Below are 16,431 nucleotides of genomic sequence, written 5' to 3' on the forward strand. Positions count from 1 at the left end.
GACCTCTCATCTGCCTACAGAAAATTATAATAAAAAATACAATACAGATGTCTTTATCACAATAAAGATGTCTTTATCACAATAAAGATGTCTTTATCACAATAAAGATGTCTTTATCACAAAATGGATAGTTGTTACAAAAAAAAGTTGTCATTCATAGAAGAAGATACTTTCTAGTTTCTACTATGAGAGTGACAAGAAAAAGATTTATAAGATAAGCTCAATTATTTGTGTGGAAACTGTATTCGAATTAAAAATATATATTATACAAAAAATACACAACACACAAGAGTGTCAAATAATGCAGTATTAAGGAACAAGAGCGAAGATGTTAGAGTCATGAAGGATATCTGAATAATAAAGGTTGAAATTGAGGCAGTCCCAAAAGCGAGATAGCCCAGATTTCCCATGTTTTGGTGATCTCAGGTGACACTTATGCAGCTCCTTCAACTCTTTGTCAAAATTTTGCTTAACCATCATCACCTGTTTTAATGTGAATATAAAGCTCAGCTCTTGCAACAAACTGAAGAAATGAGGATTTCATATGTACACTCTTTATCTTCTTCTTTTTTTACCTGAGATGTGTTTATGCCCACCGTTTTTGTCCATGAATCGTTTGGGACTCGACCTGTACTCTGCATGCCTCTGGGAAGACAAGACCTGAAGTCCACTGCGCATTGCAAGATGTTCTCTATGATGTTAGATATTACTCGTGTTTCGTCAGATAGGAAACATCTGCAAGTGTTTGATAACAGGCTGTTAGATTAAATGGTGTATCCCCAAAATGGAATAACTACATCAGGTCAGTCTAGCTACAGAGCCACAAAAAGGTCAAAACTTTGCTTTGCAAATGACTTATGGCTTCTGAAGCTGATAGAAAAGAAGACTTACATGCGCAGAGCTTCGCTTAGATAAGCCATATGCACAGATTCAAGATCCATCATATCCTTCACCTGACAAAACCAGAGGTGGTGGAATGTGTTATTCTTATGCCGCAAACCAAATAAAGATAAAACCACCACTGGAATCGCAATAAAACTATACACTATGCACTTAAGTTTCATAGTAGCTAAGCCATTTACTTCAAACCAGTACCAATAAGCTAGAGTGGCAGAAGTTCGCTTGAGGCGCTCATATTCAACAATTATAAAAAGAATCCTACTTTTAGGTAACTTGATATTTCGGTAGGCCATCACAGAGGCATATTTACATTTGGACAAATAAATCGTAGAGTGTAAGGTGTGCCCAGACCTTATGCTTCAGGGAATGAAGGAACTTGGACCATGATACGTGATACAATTCCGAATGTACATATTGCTGTAGTGCTGTTACAAAATGGTTGACCTGATGCCTGACACATAGAAGAAAAGACGTCAAAGATACCCAAGAGAACATAGAGACTCCATGATCTGAAATTCTGAATGATACATTGTGTATTAAGACAGTTATGAAGAAAAAATACGAAGGTTTGTCAAAAGATATGTAGCATTTTCACATATATTGCATGGATTGAAAATTTTCACTGCTTTTTGTTACTCTTATAAAAGGTCAGGCCAGAAGAATTATGATCACCATACCTAATTATGCAGTCGCATTGCCTAATACATAGCTCAATGAGTCACTAGAACATTATGAAAGTGTGAAACCTTAACTTTAAATTTACCTTAGTTTCATCAATATGTTTAACCACCGGAGTTCTTGCTTCAATATCTTCTCTTTATTCGCATGCATCATATGTCTCACATCCTAAAAAGACAGTGAAGTCATTGTGCCAAATAACATATTCCACGAAGAATATAAAAAATTGCAGCAAAGATTTAAGGGTAACAAGGAGTGAATCAACAAAGTCGAGCCTTTACCTTCAGTGAACACCAGACATCAGTTACGGCATAGGCTGCTAATTTCACTTGAACCAGAAACCCAAATACATCAGCATACGCTTTCAGCGCATCGCATGTTAAAATTATACTGATTGGCCAGTCAACTCGATAACCCAACCGTAGGAAATCAAAGGATCGTACTCCTGAAAATTTTCACACTACAGTAAAAGATTTTAAAGCACCACACACAGTAGTATTAATTTGCTAAGTGCAAGACAATACCAATGGTTGATGGCGGGAGATGAAGTGTGTCTTGTCCTTTGTACAAATATAACCTGTCTTTACAAGTGTCTCGTTCACATGATGATCGTTGGATAGATGATTCTAGAAACCCTTGGATTTCGGCAATTTTCTTATCTGGCTCCGTAACAAGCCATTTCTGGGAATCCAAACGAGAGAAAATAGATATAAGCATCATCTAGAGATGTTCAAAAAACTCATCACAAGAAAATAGATTAATAGCAGACTTACATGATGCCAAAGGGACACTACAAATACATCTGCCCAATCTGCTAGTTCCATAAAATGATACCTACGTAGAGCTAGCAGATGTTCTTGCAAGCCAAATCCTTCTTCGAGCAACTTGATAGCTAGCTTACTTACAAAGTTATATCTTTTGTCTGTTAAGGAAAAAGTGATATATGAAAGATGACATGTTATCATGAGAAAAACATCCCTAGAAAGGAAATGCCAGCCAGATGTTAAATTATAAGCCTAAATATATATGTGTATAGCAAATGAAAGTGTCAAGAAGGATACTGAAGATATATTTCCTGAAGTAGACATTTGTGTATAACAAAATCAAGTGGCAATTCAAATGTACCAGAAGAATCCTGTCTGGAATCACTAAATGCACTAGTTTCAGGGTTATTTGATCTACAAAGCATACCCTCCCATCTACCTCCACCAAATGCATTTGGTTTTTTTTCTTCAGTGCAGCCTTTTAAACCCGAAGATAACTGACTGCAAGAAACTTTAGGATCGTCAACCTGAAACTTATCTGTGCCACATTCTTGGTTGGCATGGTGATGACACTCTCTATCAGTCTTAGAACCATGAGATTCCTTGTGAAAATCAATAGGGAATCCTACAGGTATCCTGGCAATACATGTTTTTGAAGGGTCATCCACCGCAGAAAAATCAAACCAAGGAAATGATTTCCCCTGGTCCCTTCTGTTTGTGTTTCCGTGCTTGCTCAGAAAATCACATCTCAGTAAAGGATTCATACTGAGAACCTTGTAAGGATAGTTTACCTTTGTGTCTTTCAACAAATGTAATTTTGATGAGATGCCGCTTTCCAGCAAATCATGTTCTCTTTCGTGTCTTGAACAGCTGCCTCTGATGGAACTGTTGTTTAAAAATAGTTTGCTTACATCAGTGCTCATTAAATGTCTCTGTTCCATCCTAGCTCCTGTTAGATTTCCTGGATCTTCTCTGTAATCATCCGCAGACTTCTTATCAACACAAAACGGATTTCTAGGTAATCCGCCAAGGGGCCATGACTCAATAGAAAGAGGGCCTCTAAATTTATCATGCTCACATACTTCAGTTGACTCTACTGGCTCAATTTTCATCCACTGAAGATTAGTATCAGCCTTCTCACCTTTCCTCACAATTTTATTGTCTATATAACCAGAATCACTATGCTGAACAAGACTCTGATTACAACTCCCAGCAGAGGCAACAGAGAAACGTAGAGCTGATAAATAATTTTTTGGAGGTCCCACTAATGAATTTTGTGAATCAAGGAGTCCAACATCGGATGCTTCCAAAGAATCCCTAGCCGATGAACATTCAGATGAGCATGACGCATCTATGTCTGAAAACCATCTGTCTTCTATATTCTGGTCATCCGAATCCGAACCACTCTGGTCCCTGAAATCCCAAGAAAATGTCATCAATTCAAGTTCAGCAGGCTGGGGTTAATGATAAATAGAATCAGGAAAAACACCTGCTCAAGTCTATTGCCACTGTTGAAGGACTTAAGAAACTATCATCCAGTGTGAAATCAAGAGAACTTTTCTGAATTTCTTCTCCACTGCCATAGGAAATGGGTAGTAAAGATATTGCTCCAGGAACCTAAAATTAAAATGTCAAAACAAGGTAGGATTGAAAAGAAGTAACTTCTCGTTAGCTCCAAATACAAAAAAGAAAAAAGGATAGCATATAAGGTCCCTATATAAATCACTTGCATCGTCAGCTCACAGTCAATAAAACCAGAGAATGAGATGCTTCTACAATGCTGAATGGTGTAATATGAAGGAATGCTTAAGTGTATCGCAAAACTGACACTATGTACCAGGCATTTAAGATTTTCCGTACATGCACTTTTAGGTCTTGTTAAACCAAGACATCTGCAAGCTACTGTATGAGAGAGACTCCATGATGTTGATTTTCATATTATAATTTATAATGTAGGTTCGAAAATAGATATTTGATGTCATTCAGGACATTAAAACAAGGTTTCAACTGTACTATTAGTAGGATATTAAAATTACCTAGGGAAAAATTGGGTTCACAAGAGTAAAATCACCTATGGCCTATAAAACGAGTGAAGTTAGAACTGGCATAGCAATGAGAGAGTACAATCCGACACAAACAAAAACGACCAAAGCTTCAGAAACAAAAAGAAGAGATCAAGCGCTAATATTGGTAAATAAAAATCAAAAGATGCATGATACCTGCCCAGGAAACAGTTCAAACTTTGTCGAAAAGTCACCAAGTTTTTCCAGCATCCCTTTGTAGTAATTGTCTCTTTTCTTTATCATCACTTCTATATGTAATTTGCTGAAAATTAATGGAGATGGGTACCCTGGACTAGTGGTAGAATAATATGTCCAGCAGGGAAGAAGGTCTGTGTAATTTTTGTGTCTAGATGCAGGAAGATTACACAGTTCAAGAAGTTTTGTAATTACTTGAAGCTGTTGACCAGCCCTTAGTATAGGTACCAATACGCCGTTCAAGAAACATGGAACAAGCCCTCCTTCTCGCTCCTAGGTTGCAGAAAAGGAAGAATCTGATGCCAATGGTTTAAAGATACAAAAATCAAAAATGCAGTAAACGCAAAGAAAATATTACCCTCACGCTTTCCAATGGGGATATTCCAGGCTTATTCCAAGAAAAAGATGTTGGTTGACTGACACATTCCACCATGAACTCCTTGTGAGGATCGTTAAGTTCGGCTTTATATATCCAAGATCTTATAAACTCACAATATGGCTCACATGTTTTAAGGAACAAAAACTTAAGCATAGCACTATGAGCAGGATCAGCAACCTACAACAGAACATGGCGGGAAAAATAGTCAGAAAAAAATATAAACTGTACAAGATCCTGGCTCAGTACATATAGCTTAAGAGAGTGCAAGTTTCAGACTCGTCAGTTTATGTATATCACTTCCTTTTAAACATAATTTGCAGCTATAATCACCATATCAAATGGTCCACATCACAAGGTGCATATAATTATTTAAATGCCACGTACTGATATTCTTTCAAATTTCTTTACAATATGTATAGACAGCAGTAACAAAAATGCAAACTTTAGAGAGTAGAGTACAGAGATGCAAAATTTAAAGACACAAAGTAACCATCACTTAAACGTGAACTGGAAACAACTTAAACGGAAGGTGCCTCTAGGCTACATTAACAAATAACGATGTGCGTCATGAGAGGAAAAATGAGGACAAATACTAAACGGGGAACATAGCGTAGCCTGACCTGTAGTTGGGAATATAAGTAAGTAAGCAGGTCGCTTCCTCTGTAGAACCCATGAAATCGCGTGGTGGCTTCCTTAATCAAACATTCCCAAGGAGAGGTACAATAAGATAGGGATATATCATACAAATAACATATGTTCGCTAGAGCTTCAATCTGTGTTCGTAACTCTCTAGTATGCAGAAAAACTTCCAATAATGTTATATTTGGATGAACGACGTTTTTAAGGCAGCCTAACCAAGACGAACCATGGTCAGACCCATCAACCATGTTTGATGAACGCCTCAGTTCTATAGATGCACATAATGTATCCAGTCCAGATATATAGCCTTCTAGGACCTTTCTCACAGCAATGGCAAAAGCCTGATTAACAAGAGTATAGCAGATCTTGTTATTGGCTTCTTCATTTTCACCAATTTTATAGCTCCCCTGTCCCTGACCAGCTGTTTCCACATCGAAATTCAAACTTGTGAAATAGTCTATGAACTTGTGGAGAAGAAAAACCAAAGAACCAAAGCAGCCTATGTTTCTAAGAATCTGTCCCAGCGCATCAGTGCTTGACAAGCGATGCCACAAGCTCGGAATTTTGTGGTGGGTCCTGTCAGCTGGTTCAGAGCATAATGCAGAAGAGAGCTGTTCTATGCTAATAAGAGAAGATTCAACACCTTGCAGAGCATTAAGGGCCAACCTGACCAAGCTTGATTCCTATGACAAGAAACAAAATGTAAGCAAAGAAATAGTTTCAATTACGCACCACTTGATGGAAAGAGCTAGATTATGAAAGGACTAGATATGTATCTATCTCAATTAAAAACCTAGATCGATTCTAAAGTAACTCATAAAAATTGAAACTTTCCCAAATCCACAATTAGGGTATCCGATCCAAGCCACAGAGATAATAGAAAGAAACAGATTTGATACTCTAACGCAAGTTGCTCTCTTTTTCACAAGTACTAAACTTACAGAGACAGAGGAAGAAGACGAAGGAGTAGCAGAAGCACGACTTGGAGGAAGAGATCGACCACTCTCAGAAGGTAAAGATTCCCAACTTCGCGGAGGAAGGTACGGCTCCTCCACTTGAAGCTTCTCCAGAAGCGAAACGAGGGTCGTCGCCACTACCGGCATTATTATTACTTCTCCCAGTCTCTCACTCCCAATCACAGAACTTTAAACTTGGCCGGAATGGTTTCAACGGCAAAGGGTTTCGTCGAGTCGCTTCTCGAATCCAAAAAAGCAGAGATCTTTCGTCATTGTGATTCCGAAACAAGAGAACCGTAAAATACCCAGAAGCACAAAAGCTGAGTATGATGAGCTTCACGCACACACGCAGTGGAAGGAGGAGGAGGAGGAGGAGGAGGAAGCAAACAAAAGTGAAGATTTTGAAATACAGAGAGAGTGTTGTCGATGAAGAACATTTGGGCCCAATGGGTTTAACTGATATTTTTTTTTTTGTTTTTCTAAGTGAGGGATGATTGATTGTCCAAAGCTCCAAATTGTCTACATTCTTTGGTGACGATTCATACATGAACTAAAAAGAATTGGTCTAAATCTTCTGCATCGAACTAAACGTTAGATTTTTATACTGCATTGTACCGGTACAAAAATAGTTATTTTTATTTATGACAAAGTTAGATTTTTACAGTTTTCTTCATCAGCATTAAAGTTATGCAATTTTTTTTCCTTTTTTAATGTTTTTATATACATTTTATGTTTAATATATGCATTTTATCAAATTATAATGTTGTAATATTATATTTTTATCAAAGTAAAAAATATATATAACTTTAACAATTAATTTGTTTTATTAAAATAAGTCACTAAACTTTCTCCCAAATGACCAAAAATATCTATTTTATATGGTTAGTATGTACCTTTCATATGGACATTATATTGACATAAATAGGTGATTAAATGGTGGCTAAATCACAAATTAAGGAGGGTGTATTGAATTTAGCATTTTAAGTGATTGGTTTAAAATTTATAAATTATATGTTATTCAATCATGAATTTTAATAAGTCTAATGAACTTCAATGTTATTGAACTAATGATTTAAAAAAATATACTTTAAAATCCATTGTTATTGAAAATATACTGATGATTAGAAAGATTTGAGAGGATTTAATTAGTCAAAGATAATTCAAATATCACAGTTTTAGATAAGATTTGAAAGGATTTTATAATAAATCATATCAACTTCCTTAAAATCATTAAATCATATAAAATTTTATTAAAGCTCAGATCTAGGAGTGTCAATCGTGCTGGCCAGCCCGGCCTGGCCCGAAACCCGTAAAGCCCGCATATGTTTGAGCCCGGCCCGAAATATTTCCGAGCCTATATTTCAAAGCCCGAGCCTGACCCCAACAGGGTTACAAGGCTTTTCAGACTTTTTCGGGTTTATCTTACAGATCAATGATTCAAACTTATAAAAGTCTTAAAAACATTGTTTAAAGATGCACTGTAAAACAAATCAATCAAATTTTAATAACTCATCTATATTCACTACAACCAACTCAATTTAAAAGAAAAAAATTAAAACTAAATAAAATTATATACTTTAACCAAATAAAACAATATATAATTCATATAAAATATCATAGATAAAAATTTTAAAAGTATTAAGCATGGTCTGATGATCATTAAGTAAATATGAAAACTATGATTAGAGTTTTAAACTTTATTTACAATAAATCATTAATCAAATATTGCAATCAAATAAAAATATTAACAAAAAAAGTATAAATATATTTGTTAAAAGGCTTTTTGGGCTGATCCGAGCTCGGTCGGGTTAAGCCCAAAAAACCTTATAGCTCAAACGAGCTGAATCCGAAAGGCTCGTTTTTTCTAGACATATATTTTTAAGTCCGTTCTGGACCGGCCCAGGCCAGCCTACGAGCTTTGGCCCTAATTGACATGCCTACTCAAATTATATGAAATACTAGATTCAATACACTTCATAAATTTACATAATAATTGTTGTCTATGTAGTATATCATCTTTGAGTATGTAAAAATAAAATTAATTATGTAAACTAAAATGAAATTAATTCTAAAATATTATTAGAGGCATAAGAAGAATAAAGCGGTAATACCATAATACTAATGTGTAATGACATAAGTTGAAGAAAATGACAATGGCAAAAATAGATTTTAACCACCAAAAAAACAAATAATTAAACACTTGTGTATACGTAACCAATCTATTACAGTATATACTTGTGTGTAATATTAGGGTAACAACCAAGTGTCGATATTTCAACTGATAAAGATTTTTTAGCAAAGTTTAGAGGTCGCTAGTTCGAACCGACGTTTGGGAGGGAATCATATAAAATGTCTTGGTCTATGGCACGTGGGAATATACGGGTCTAAATAGATAAATCAGTAAATACAATAATCTGTTTAGAACACGTAGGCGAATACGTATGCGTGCATATATATGAAGAAAAATAACACGTAGACGTAGACTTAGATGTGAATGTGTGTGTTACAAGTGATTAATTTAATCACGATGGTGAAGTGTGGTGCTATTGGTGTGGAATCTAACCACACTCGTCCCTCTTTTTTTTTTTTTTTTTTTTATTATCAACTTTTTCTCTTAATTTATTTTTCTATAATTTATTTGTCAGTGCTTTCCAGTTTAGCAATCCATCTATTTTTTTTTTTTATCTTTTTGTATTATGAAAAAAAATATATAAAGTTATACATGTTTATGTTATTTAGCTATTAACTTTTTTGTTTATAATTTTCACTGGCACACGACTCTAATTGCTGGATCAAAAGGATCCTCAATAGACCAGCCGTTACCACTTCATTTATGTTTCTAAAACTACACGTAGTGCTTAATTCCAATTCCAAGGTTTGAAAAATTATGAATCAAAGAAATAAGACAAAAACAAGTGGGTTTTAGTCCAACAAATTTTCAAATATATATATAAGTCAGAGGTGTTTATGTTAGTGATGATGATGCCCCACCACATTAATATTATCGACTCCACCACATAATTATTTTTTCGTCCGTAAGAATTATTATACTCAATTACAAAATCTCTCCATAAATAGAGCTCAACGTAGGCGTGTGTTCTCCACACTTCACAGATATTCCTCACTTCCATTTTAACTCTTTCTAATTAATCTAACGAAGATCCAAACCATGGAATCTCACAACACCTTGAACCTTGACATGGAGAAAGATCAAGAAAAGGCTTTCGACTACTCCAAACGAGCTCAATGGCTACGAGCCGCCGTTCTTGGTGCAAACGACGGTCTTGTCTCGACGGCTTCACTTATGATGGGTGTTGGTGCGGTGAAGCAAGACGTCAAAATCATGATCTTAACCGGTTTTGCCGGTTTAGTGGCCGGAGCTTGTAGCATGGCGATCGGAGAGTTTGTCTCCGTTTACTCTCAGTACGACATAGAGAAGGCTCAGATGAAGAGAGAGAGCGGAGGAGGAGGAGAGGTAGAGAAAGAGAAGCTTCCTAGCCCGACGCAAGCGGCTGCGGCGTCAGCGTTAGCGTTTTCTCTCGGGGCGGTTGTGCCGTTGTTGGGGGCTGCGTTTGTGAAAGAGTACAAAGTGAGGATTGGTGTGATAGTAGCGGCGGTTACGTTGGCGTTAGTGATGTTCGGATGGTTAGGAGCGGTTTTGGGGAAAGCACCGGTGATTAAGTCGTCGCTTAGGGTTTTGATTGGTGGATGGTTAGCTATGGCCATTACCTTTGGTTTTACAAAACTCATTGGGTCGCGTGGCCATATGTATGCGTAACTGTGTGTGTTTACAGACATGCATGTGTGACCAAATGCTTCTTCATGTTTCTATGTTACATGCTTGAAGTCAATAAACTGTTAGAAAACAAAAAATGTCTAGTGTTAATCTCTAGATGATTTCCCTTTACAATCTAATAAATTTACAAATATAGTTACTCTCATGAATTCATCAATGAAATTTTAAATCAAATAAATAACATGTTATTATTTAAAACTCATATATATGATTTGCATATTTTAGCTCATCAACTTTATGATCACTAGAAGTAGAAGTTAAACCTACCTAATATGCTTTTAGACTCTACACGAAATCAACCTGTAATTTATTTTAACATTCCTCAATCAATGAGACTTTGAATTGAGTACAACTATTCAAATCACATATCTATCTCAAACCAAATTTGGCTAAAATATAACTTTTTCTTGTTCCACCACAAAGTTTTTCATGCGTCTCCCTTGGTACCCTATAATGTACATTCTTGTATAGTCAAAATTTTGTAACAAAGTGTTATATAACAAGAAAAAGCAATTCCTTTTGTAAATCAATTTTTTTTGTTATGAGTCATTTTGTTAAATTAAGTAATGAATTGATTGAAGTAAAATCGAGATTTAAAATAGGGACAGTGCGTACTAGAAGATTTGAACTAAAGCAAGCACCTAGATGTTAAGAAAAAAAAAAGCAACTTAAAACAAGCCAAAAACTTTAGGAATATAAGAGATTGTTTGTGTCCTAAATCTAACAAATATGATAAGAAAACAAGTGTTATATATGAAATTAATTTCTAGAAAATACCAGAAACAATAAGTACGTGCAAATGGCTCATCAATTTGTAAACCTATACCATAATTTGGATAAACTGAATTCTTGATATTGTGTCACTCGAGATCTATTAATTCCCTTTTAGATTTTTGTATGTAAATTCTTAAATCACATGTTCATGAGCGTGGTCGATCAGTTAAATCAATTTCATGTATGATATATTACGAAATCACTACTAAAGCTGGACCAAAAACTGAAAGGATTCAAAAAGCCTTTTTAATACTTTTATAATAGGCTAATACTTTCAAGTACGAAGAGTTTTAGTAGGGTGTGTCTACAATGAAAATTAATTACTAGTGAAACTATATCTGTATCTTGGGATGATTTGATTATCCTAATCACATAGCAGTTATAATAGGCTAATACTTTCTTTTTGAAGTATACATGTTGGGTGTAAATGGTTGATAGAAATTACAAAGTTTAAAAGTGAATGAACATTCATATAATTTTTTACTACCTGAGAAGAATAAACTGGAAAATGATTTCAACCCATTCAACTTAAAAAACTCATTCATTTACTATTTCATAAAAGATTGAGTTGAATGCTATAAATTTTTTATTTATTTGAAATCAATTTTTCTCAATCAACCATAGGTACCATCATTTACACTTGTTGAGGTTATAGGTAGATAGAGAGTATTATTTAAATAATCAATTTAACAAAGTGTTATTGGTTTTGTGATTTTAGAACTTTTTGAAAACTTTACTCTTATTCAATCTTGAATTATACAGATTGTATTAAAATCATGTGTTATTAGTTCAACATTTATAATAAATTGCTTACATTCATTAAAATTTATATGTTTGACTGAATTGATAGTTTTAGAAATTCAATTGTGCCTTCTTGGATTATAATCATTATAATTCTACATTATTCAAAATCGAAATGATGAACTTAAAATCAGTTTTTAATATATTTTCTTCATATGTGTATTTACTAATCCTAAAAATTGAATTAATAATGGGAACAGAGGGAGTATTATACAAGCTGTCAAAAAAAAAATGAATACTTGATATAGGAAAACAAATAATTAACAGCTAGCCTCATAATTGTTTTGGTAAGTAAAACTCAAAGTTAGAATAGAATTACAATCAGAGATAAGAGGAAATCTGGTGAAGATTCTCTAGTCCACATTTTTGTTTTACAATATAGTAAAAAATATAAAGTACCAAAAAATAACAAAATAACAACAACAACAAAAAAAACAAATACTCAAACAAAATTTCTCCATAAATACAAGTTATCCTAGGCGTGTGTTCTCCACACTTCACCAATATTTCTACTCTTTCTCATTTAACAAAGATCCAACCATGGAATCACACAACAACGTGAACCTGGACGTAGAGAAAGATGAAGAAATGGCTTTTGACTACTCCAAAAGAGCTCAATGGCTAAGAGCCGCCGTGCTAGGTGCCAACGACGGTCTTGTCTCGACGGCTGCACTTATGATGGGTGTTGGTGCAGTGAAGCAAGACGTCAAAATCATGCTCTTGACCGGTTTTGCTGGTTTAGTGGCCGGAGCATGTAGCATGGCGATCGGAGAGTTTGTCTCAGTTTACTCTCAGTACGACAAAGAGAAGGCTCAGATGAAGAGAGAGAGTGGAGGAGAAGGAGATACAGAGAAAGAGAAGCTTCCTAGCCCGACGCAAGCGGCTGTGGCGTCTGCGTTAGCGTTTTCTATAGGAGGGATTGTACCGTTATTGGCGGCTACGTTTGTGAAAGAGTATAAAGTGAGGATTGGAGTGATTTTGGCGGCGGTCACGTTGGCGTTAGTGGTGTTTGGATGGTTAGGAGCGGTATTGGGGAAAGCACCGGCGATTAAGTCATCACTTAGGGTTTTGATTGGTGGATGGTTAGCTATGGCTATTACCTTTGGTTTTACAAAAATCGTTGGGTTACATGCTCTCTGATATGTATGTCTATGTTTATTTATGTAACCAAACACAAGTTAATAATGTTCCATTCAACTCAATAAACTGGGGAAAAAGATTTGGTCAAAGTTACAATATAATAAAAACAATCAAAGACAGACGTCACAATTATAAATTATCTAGTCATCTAAGATCCAAGAAAACCCAAGTTGTTGAGGTAGAAGCAAGAAGTGTGATGTACAAAGGTTTTGCATCGGAGTTGTTCATACGAGTAAATTAAATAATGGATGCAAAGGAAGGTTGGTACTTACATACGGATGCTTAACGTACGACTGCCCTCGAAATGCTTACTACATTGACGGTTTCTTCGCTTCTCCTCAAGGCATTCCAATCCGTCAGCCAAACATGACTTGTTGAAAAGCTATGCGGGTGACATTAGCCGGTACAGATGTAACACATCACTAATTTTGTTCACATAATACATGTTATGTTACGAAGAAACGGTCCTTACGAAAATGTAATTTGGATACAGACAGATAAGGGAGTAACGGGCATTATATATGTATGTTCTCTTAATAGAATTCTCAATCAATGAAATGATGAAAATATCATAAATATATAGGTCACACTCACACAGCCTCGGGGATGTTGATAGTGAAAGGGAAGGCTTATGAGAACGTACAAGACTTGGGTGAGAAAGAAGATGACTCTGGACCACTGCTCTCAGAAATGAGCATTTCATATCCTTTAATCTAGACATGGAAATTGACGGGTTGGTCAACAACAATATGTAGCCAAGACTGAGAAAGATGCCCAGATCAAGTTAACTGGCGATGGTAGTTAGGGAACCCGACCAGTTACAAGCTCGTAGCTGGTGATTCATATTCTGGTAGATTGATTGCCAGGACTCTTCATCTAGATCAATGGAGAACCAATTTGATAACAGTTCACTTGGGTGATTAAGAATTTCTCCTCTCTGCAAGTTCATAAGATTAGTTCTAAACAGTTCATTGTTGGTGCCTGCAAATTGTATAAGAAGTTCAGTGTAAAGAACCAATTAATCTTTGAAGACAGTGTACATGACTGTCCTACTTAAACTTGACTGAGACTCTGCACCAGTCACCTAAGGAAATCTCCAACATGATCTTTGTCTAATGCAAAAACTACTCTGACAAACATGAAAATGTAGGATTTAAGCTGGACTGGTTTGGAGGATAAAGTTTGACCAGTTGTTTTATTTACAAAAAAAAAGAAAAGCCAAAACACATTCCGCTGGTTCCTCTTGTCAGTTTCCAAATTGTCACCAACCTCATCTTCTTGTGGGCTATCACGTTCTTGGGACCTTAGAACCGCTCCGAGTGGACCAACATCAGAACTGACAACCCCTGCTTCTTCTCTCCTCTGCACTTCTGTTTCACGAGAAAGATGGCATGTTTGACACCTCACTGGATCTCCACAATGCCAATCCCAATCCCAAGTTTCAGAGGCTGCGGTTCCAAATCTTCCCAAACTGACAAAAAGCAGAACACAAGCTTATGGATTCATGCTGCAGGAGCGAACACTTGGTGAGATTTTCTTGGTTAAGTGGTATAAGAAGACCTTTGGAAACTGAAAACAAAAGCTTACTAGCTCACGGATCCCCCTGAAGACCTCTGAATGATATATTTATGTTAGAAATGCTGTTTACACTCAAGATTCAAGGCATGACAAAGTATGATCCTGTTAGCTGTGACCTCGTCGTATCACAACCTTAGTAACAAGAACAAGAACAACTTTGTAAACAAGAACAAGACTCGATTTTTGGGCAATTGATATTGCTTCTTTTTAGCTTTTTTATTTCTTAAATAAGGGAACGAATACAAAATAATGGAGGATTCACCCTCCTACAAAACAGGAATCTTGGAAAGGTGGAGAATGGATCCTAACAATCACGAAGACCACTTCCCATTATTTGCAGAACAACGAAAAACAGAGACCTCGTCTCTTCAATCCAAAAACCTCTTGTTGGGCTTACGGGCCCTTGTTGACTTCCTCCTTGGTTGCGGCCCAGCAGCAAGTCCAACCTCTTCATCATCGAGCTCCACACTTTGGTATTCATCAATACCCCCGTCGTAATTGAGAACCTTGTCCTCAAGGTTCAGAGTCGGAAAACTCTTCTGTATCTGCGACAGGTCCTCCCAAGTGGCATCCTCTTCCGGTAAATCTTGCCACAGAATGAGAACTTCTTGGAGCACTTTCTGACCTTCGGTGGACTGGCGGTGACGAAGGACACAATTAGGCCGGAGCTTTAAGATGCCATTGTTGCGCAGTGGCGGAAGGGTGCCGGCGACCGGGGTGTCAGCTCCAATATGCTGCTTGAGCAAGGACACGTGAAAGACAGGGTGAATGCAGGCCCCATCCGGTAACAGAAGACGATACGCGACCGGTCCAATTTTTTCCAAAATTTTGAATGGCCCATAGTATCGTGTGGCAAGCTTCTTCGATGTGCGACGGAACACTGATTGTTGTCGGTGTGGTTGAAGGCGCAGATATACCCAATCACCTTTGTGGAGTTGGACATCATGACGCTTGCCATCGGCTACCTGCTTCATTTTACTAACCGACTTGGCGAGAGAAGCCTTGAGATCATTGATTACCTCGTCACGGGACATGAGCTGCTCCGCGAGTTCATCCATGATCGTGGACCCAACCTCGTAGGCTGGAAAAACCGGTGGTGACCGACCATAAAGCGCCTGGAATGGTGTCATACCAGTGGAGATGTGGTAGGTGGTATTGTACCAATATTCGGCCCATGGTAAAAGAGAACTCCATTGACGAGGTCGGTGGTGAGTAAAGCATCAAAGAAACTGCTCGATGCAACGGTTGACGACCTCTGTCTGCCCATCAGTTTGCGGATGGTAGGCGGTTGACATTCGCAGTTTGGTGCCTGCTAAACGCCAAAACTCCTGCCATAGTTTGCTGAAAAAAACAGGGTCACGATCACTTACAATAGAACGCGGGAAGCCATGAAGCTTAACTATGTGAGCAACAAACTTGGCGGCCGCTGTAGCGGATGTGTATGGGTGTGAAAGTGGCACCAGGTGGGCGGATTTGGTGAGACGGTCGACAACCACCATGATGGAGGTGTGGTGATCGGATCGTGGTAAGTCGTCTATGAAATCCATGGAGATGTCTTCCCACACACGATTCGGAATTGGGAGTGGTTGAAGCAAACCCGCCGGGGAAAGAGTTGTAGCCTTTGTGCGCTGACATGTGTCACAGGCCGCGACATAGTCTTGAACCGTGCGGTACATACGCGGCCAGTAATACTGTTGAGCAAGGCGTTTGAAGGTCCTTAGAGCCCCCGAGTGACCACCGGAATGAGAGTCATGGAACTCCTGGAGCA

General features: G+C 37.1%; 2 protein-coding genes and 1 pseudogene across 5 annotated transcripts; 2 read left to right on the top strand and 1 right to left on the bottom strand.

Annotated features, from left to right (window-relative positions):
* Window positions 1–227: 227 nt before the first annotated feature.
* Window positions 228–7,141, bottom strand: LOC104790644 (uncharacterized). 4 transcript variants are annotated; one of them, XR_015558881.1, is made up of 15 exons: window positions 6,560–7,141; window positions 5,600–6,301; window positions 4,959–5,156; window positions 4,562–4,873; window positions 3,832–3,959; window positions 3,134–3,755; window positions 2,640–2,978; window positions 2,352–2,493; window positions 2,103–2,259; window positions 1,860–2,023; window positions 1,664–1,746; window positions 1,252–1,351; window positions 892–953; window positions 576–735; window positions 228–483 (listed from the first exon to the last, which is right to left on the bottom strand). XR_015558881.1 is itself a non-coding variant. In XM_087452898.1 (14 exons), exons 1-14 carry the CDS (start codon window positions 6,719–6,721, stop codon window positions 310–312), a joined length of 3,660 nt encoding a protein of 1,219 aa, XP_087309024.1. In that variant the 5' UTR covers window positions 6,722–7,141; the 3' UTR covers window positions 228–309. The 4 variants fall into 4 exon arrangements, 1 of the variants encoding a protein (XP_087309024.1); XR_015558882.1 differs by having other exon boundaries at window positions 1,860–2,038; XR_015558880.1 differs by having other exon boundaries at window positions 1,860–2,038; window positions 2,640–3,755.
* A 2,470-nt stretch (window positions 7,142–9,611) lies between these two features.
* Window positions 9,612–10,515, top strand: LOC104790645 (vacuolar iron transporter homolog 3). Its single transcript, XM_010516425.3, has one exon. It carries the CDS (start codon window positions 9,744–9,746, stop codon window positions 10,350–10,352), a length of 609 nt encoding a protein of 202 aa, XP_010514727.1. The 5' UTR covers window positions 9,612–9,743; the 3' UTR covers window positions 10,353–10,515.
* Window positions 10,516–12,436: 1,921 nt separating this feature from the next.
* On the top strand, window positions 12,437–13,174 carry LOC104790647 (vacuolar iron transporter homolog 4 pseudogene; annotated as a pseudogene).
* Window positions 13,175–16,431: the final 3,257 nt, after the last annotated feature.

The sequence above is a fragment of the Camelina sativa genome, chromosome 6, assembly GCF_030686135.1.
Source record: "Camelina sativa cultivar CO46 ecotype springtype chromosome 6, ASM3068613v1".
Taxonomy (NCBI): domain Eukaryota; kingdom Viridiplantae; phylum Streptophyta; class Magnoliopsida; order Brassicales; family Brassicaceae; genus Camelina; species Camelina sativa.

What these genes read in the sequence shown, in the direction of transcription:
- LOC104790644 (XM_087452898.1), bottom strand. Translation starts at nt 6,721, where the DNA reads ATGCCGGTAGTGGCGACGACCCTCGTTTCGCTTCTGGAGAAGCTTCAA. An exon ending in TTCATTCCCTGAAGCATAAG is followed by an intron (nt 954 to 1,251) that starts GTCTGGGCACAC and finishes TGGTTTTGTCAG; the next exon opens with GTGAAGGATATGATGGATCT. An exon ending in CTAAGCGAAGCTCTGCGCAT is followed by an intron (nt 736 to 891) that starts GTAAGTCTTCTT and finishes AAACACTTGCAG; the next exon opens with ATGTTTCCTATCTGACGAAA.
- LOC104790645 (XM_010516425.3), top strand. Translation starts at nt 9,744, where the DNA reads ATGGAATCTCACAACACCTTGAACCTTGACATGGAGAAAGATCAAGAA.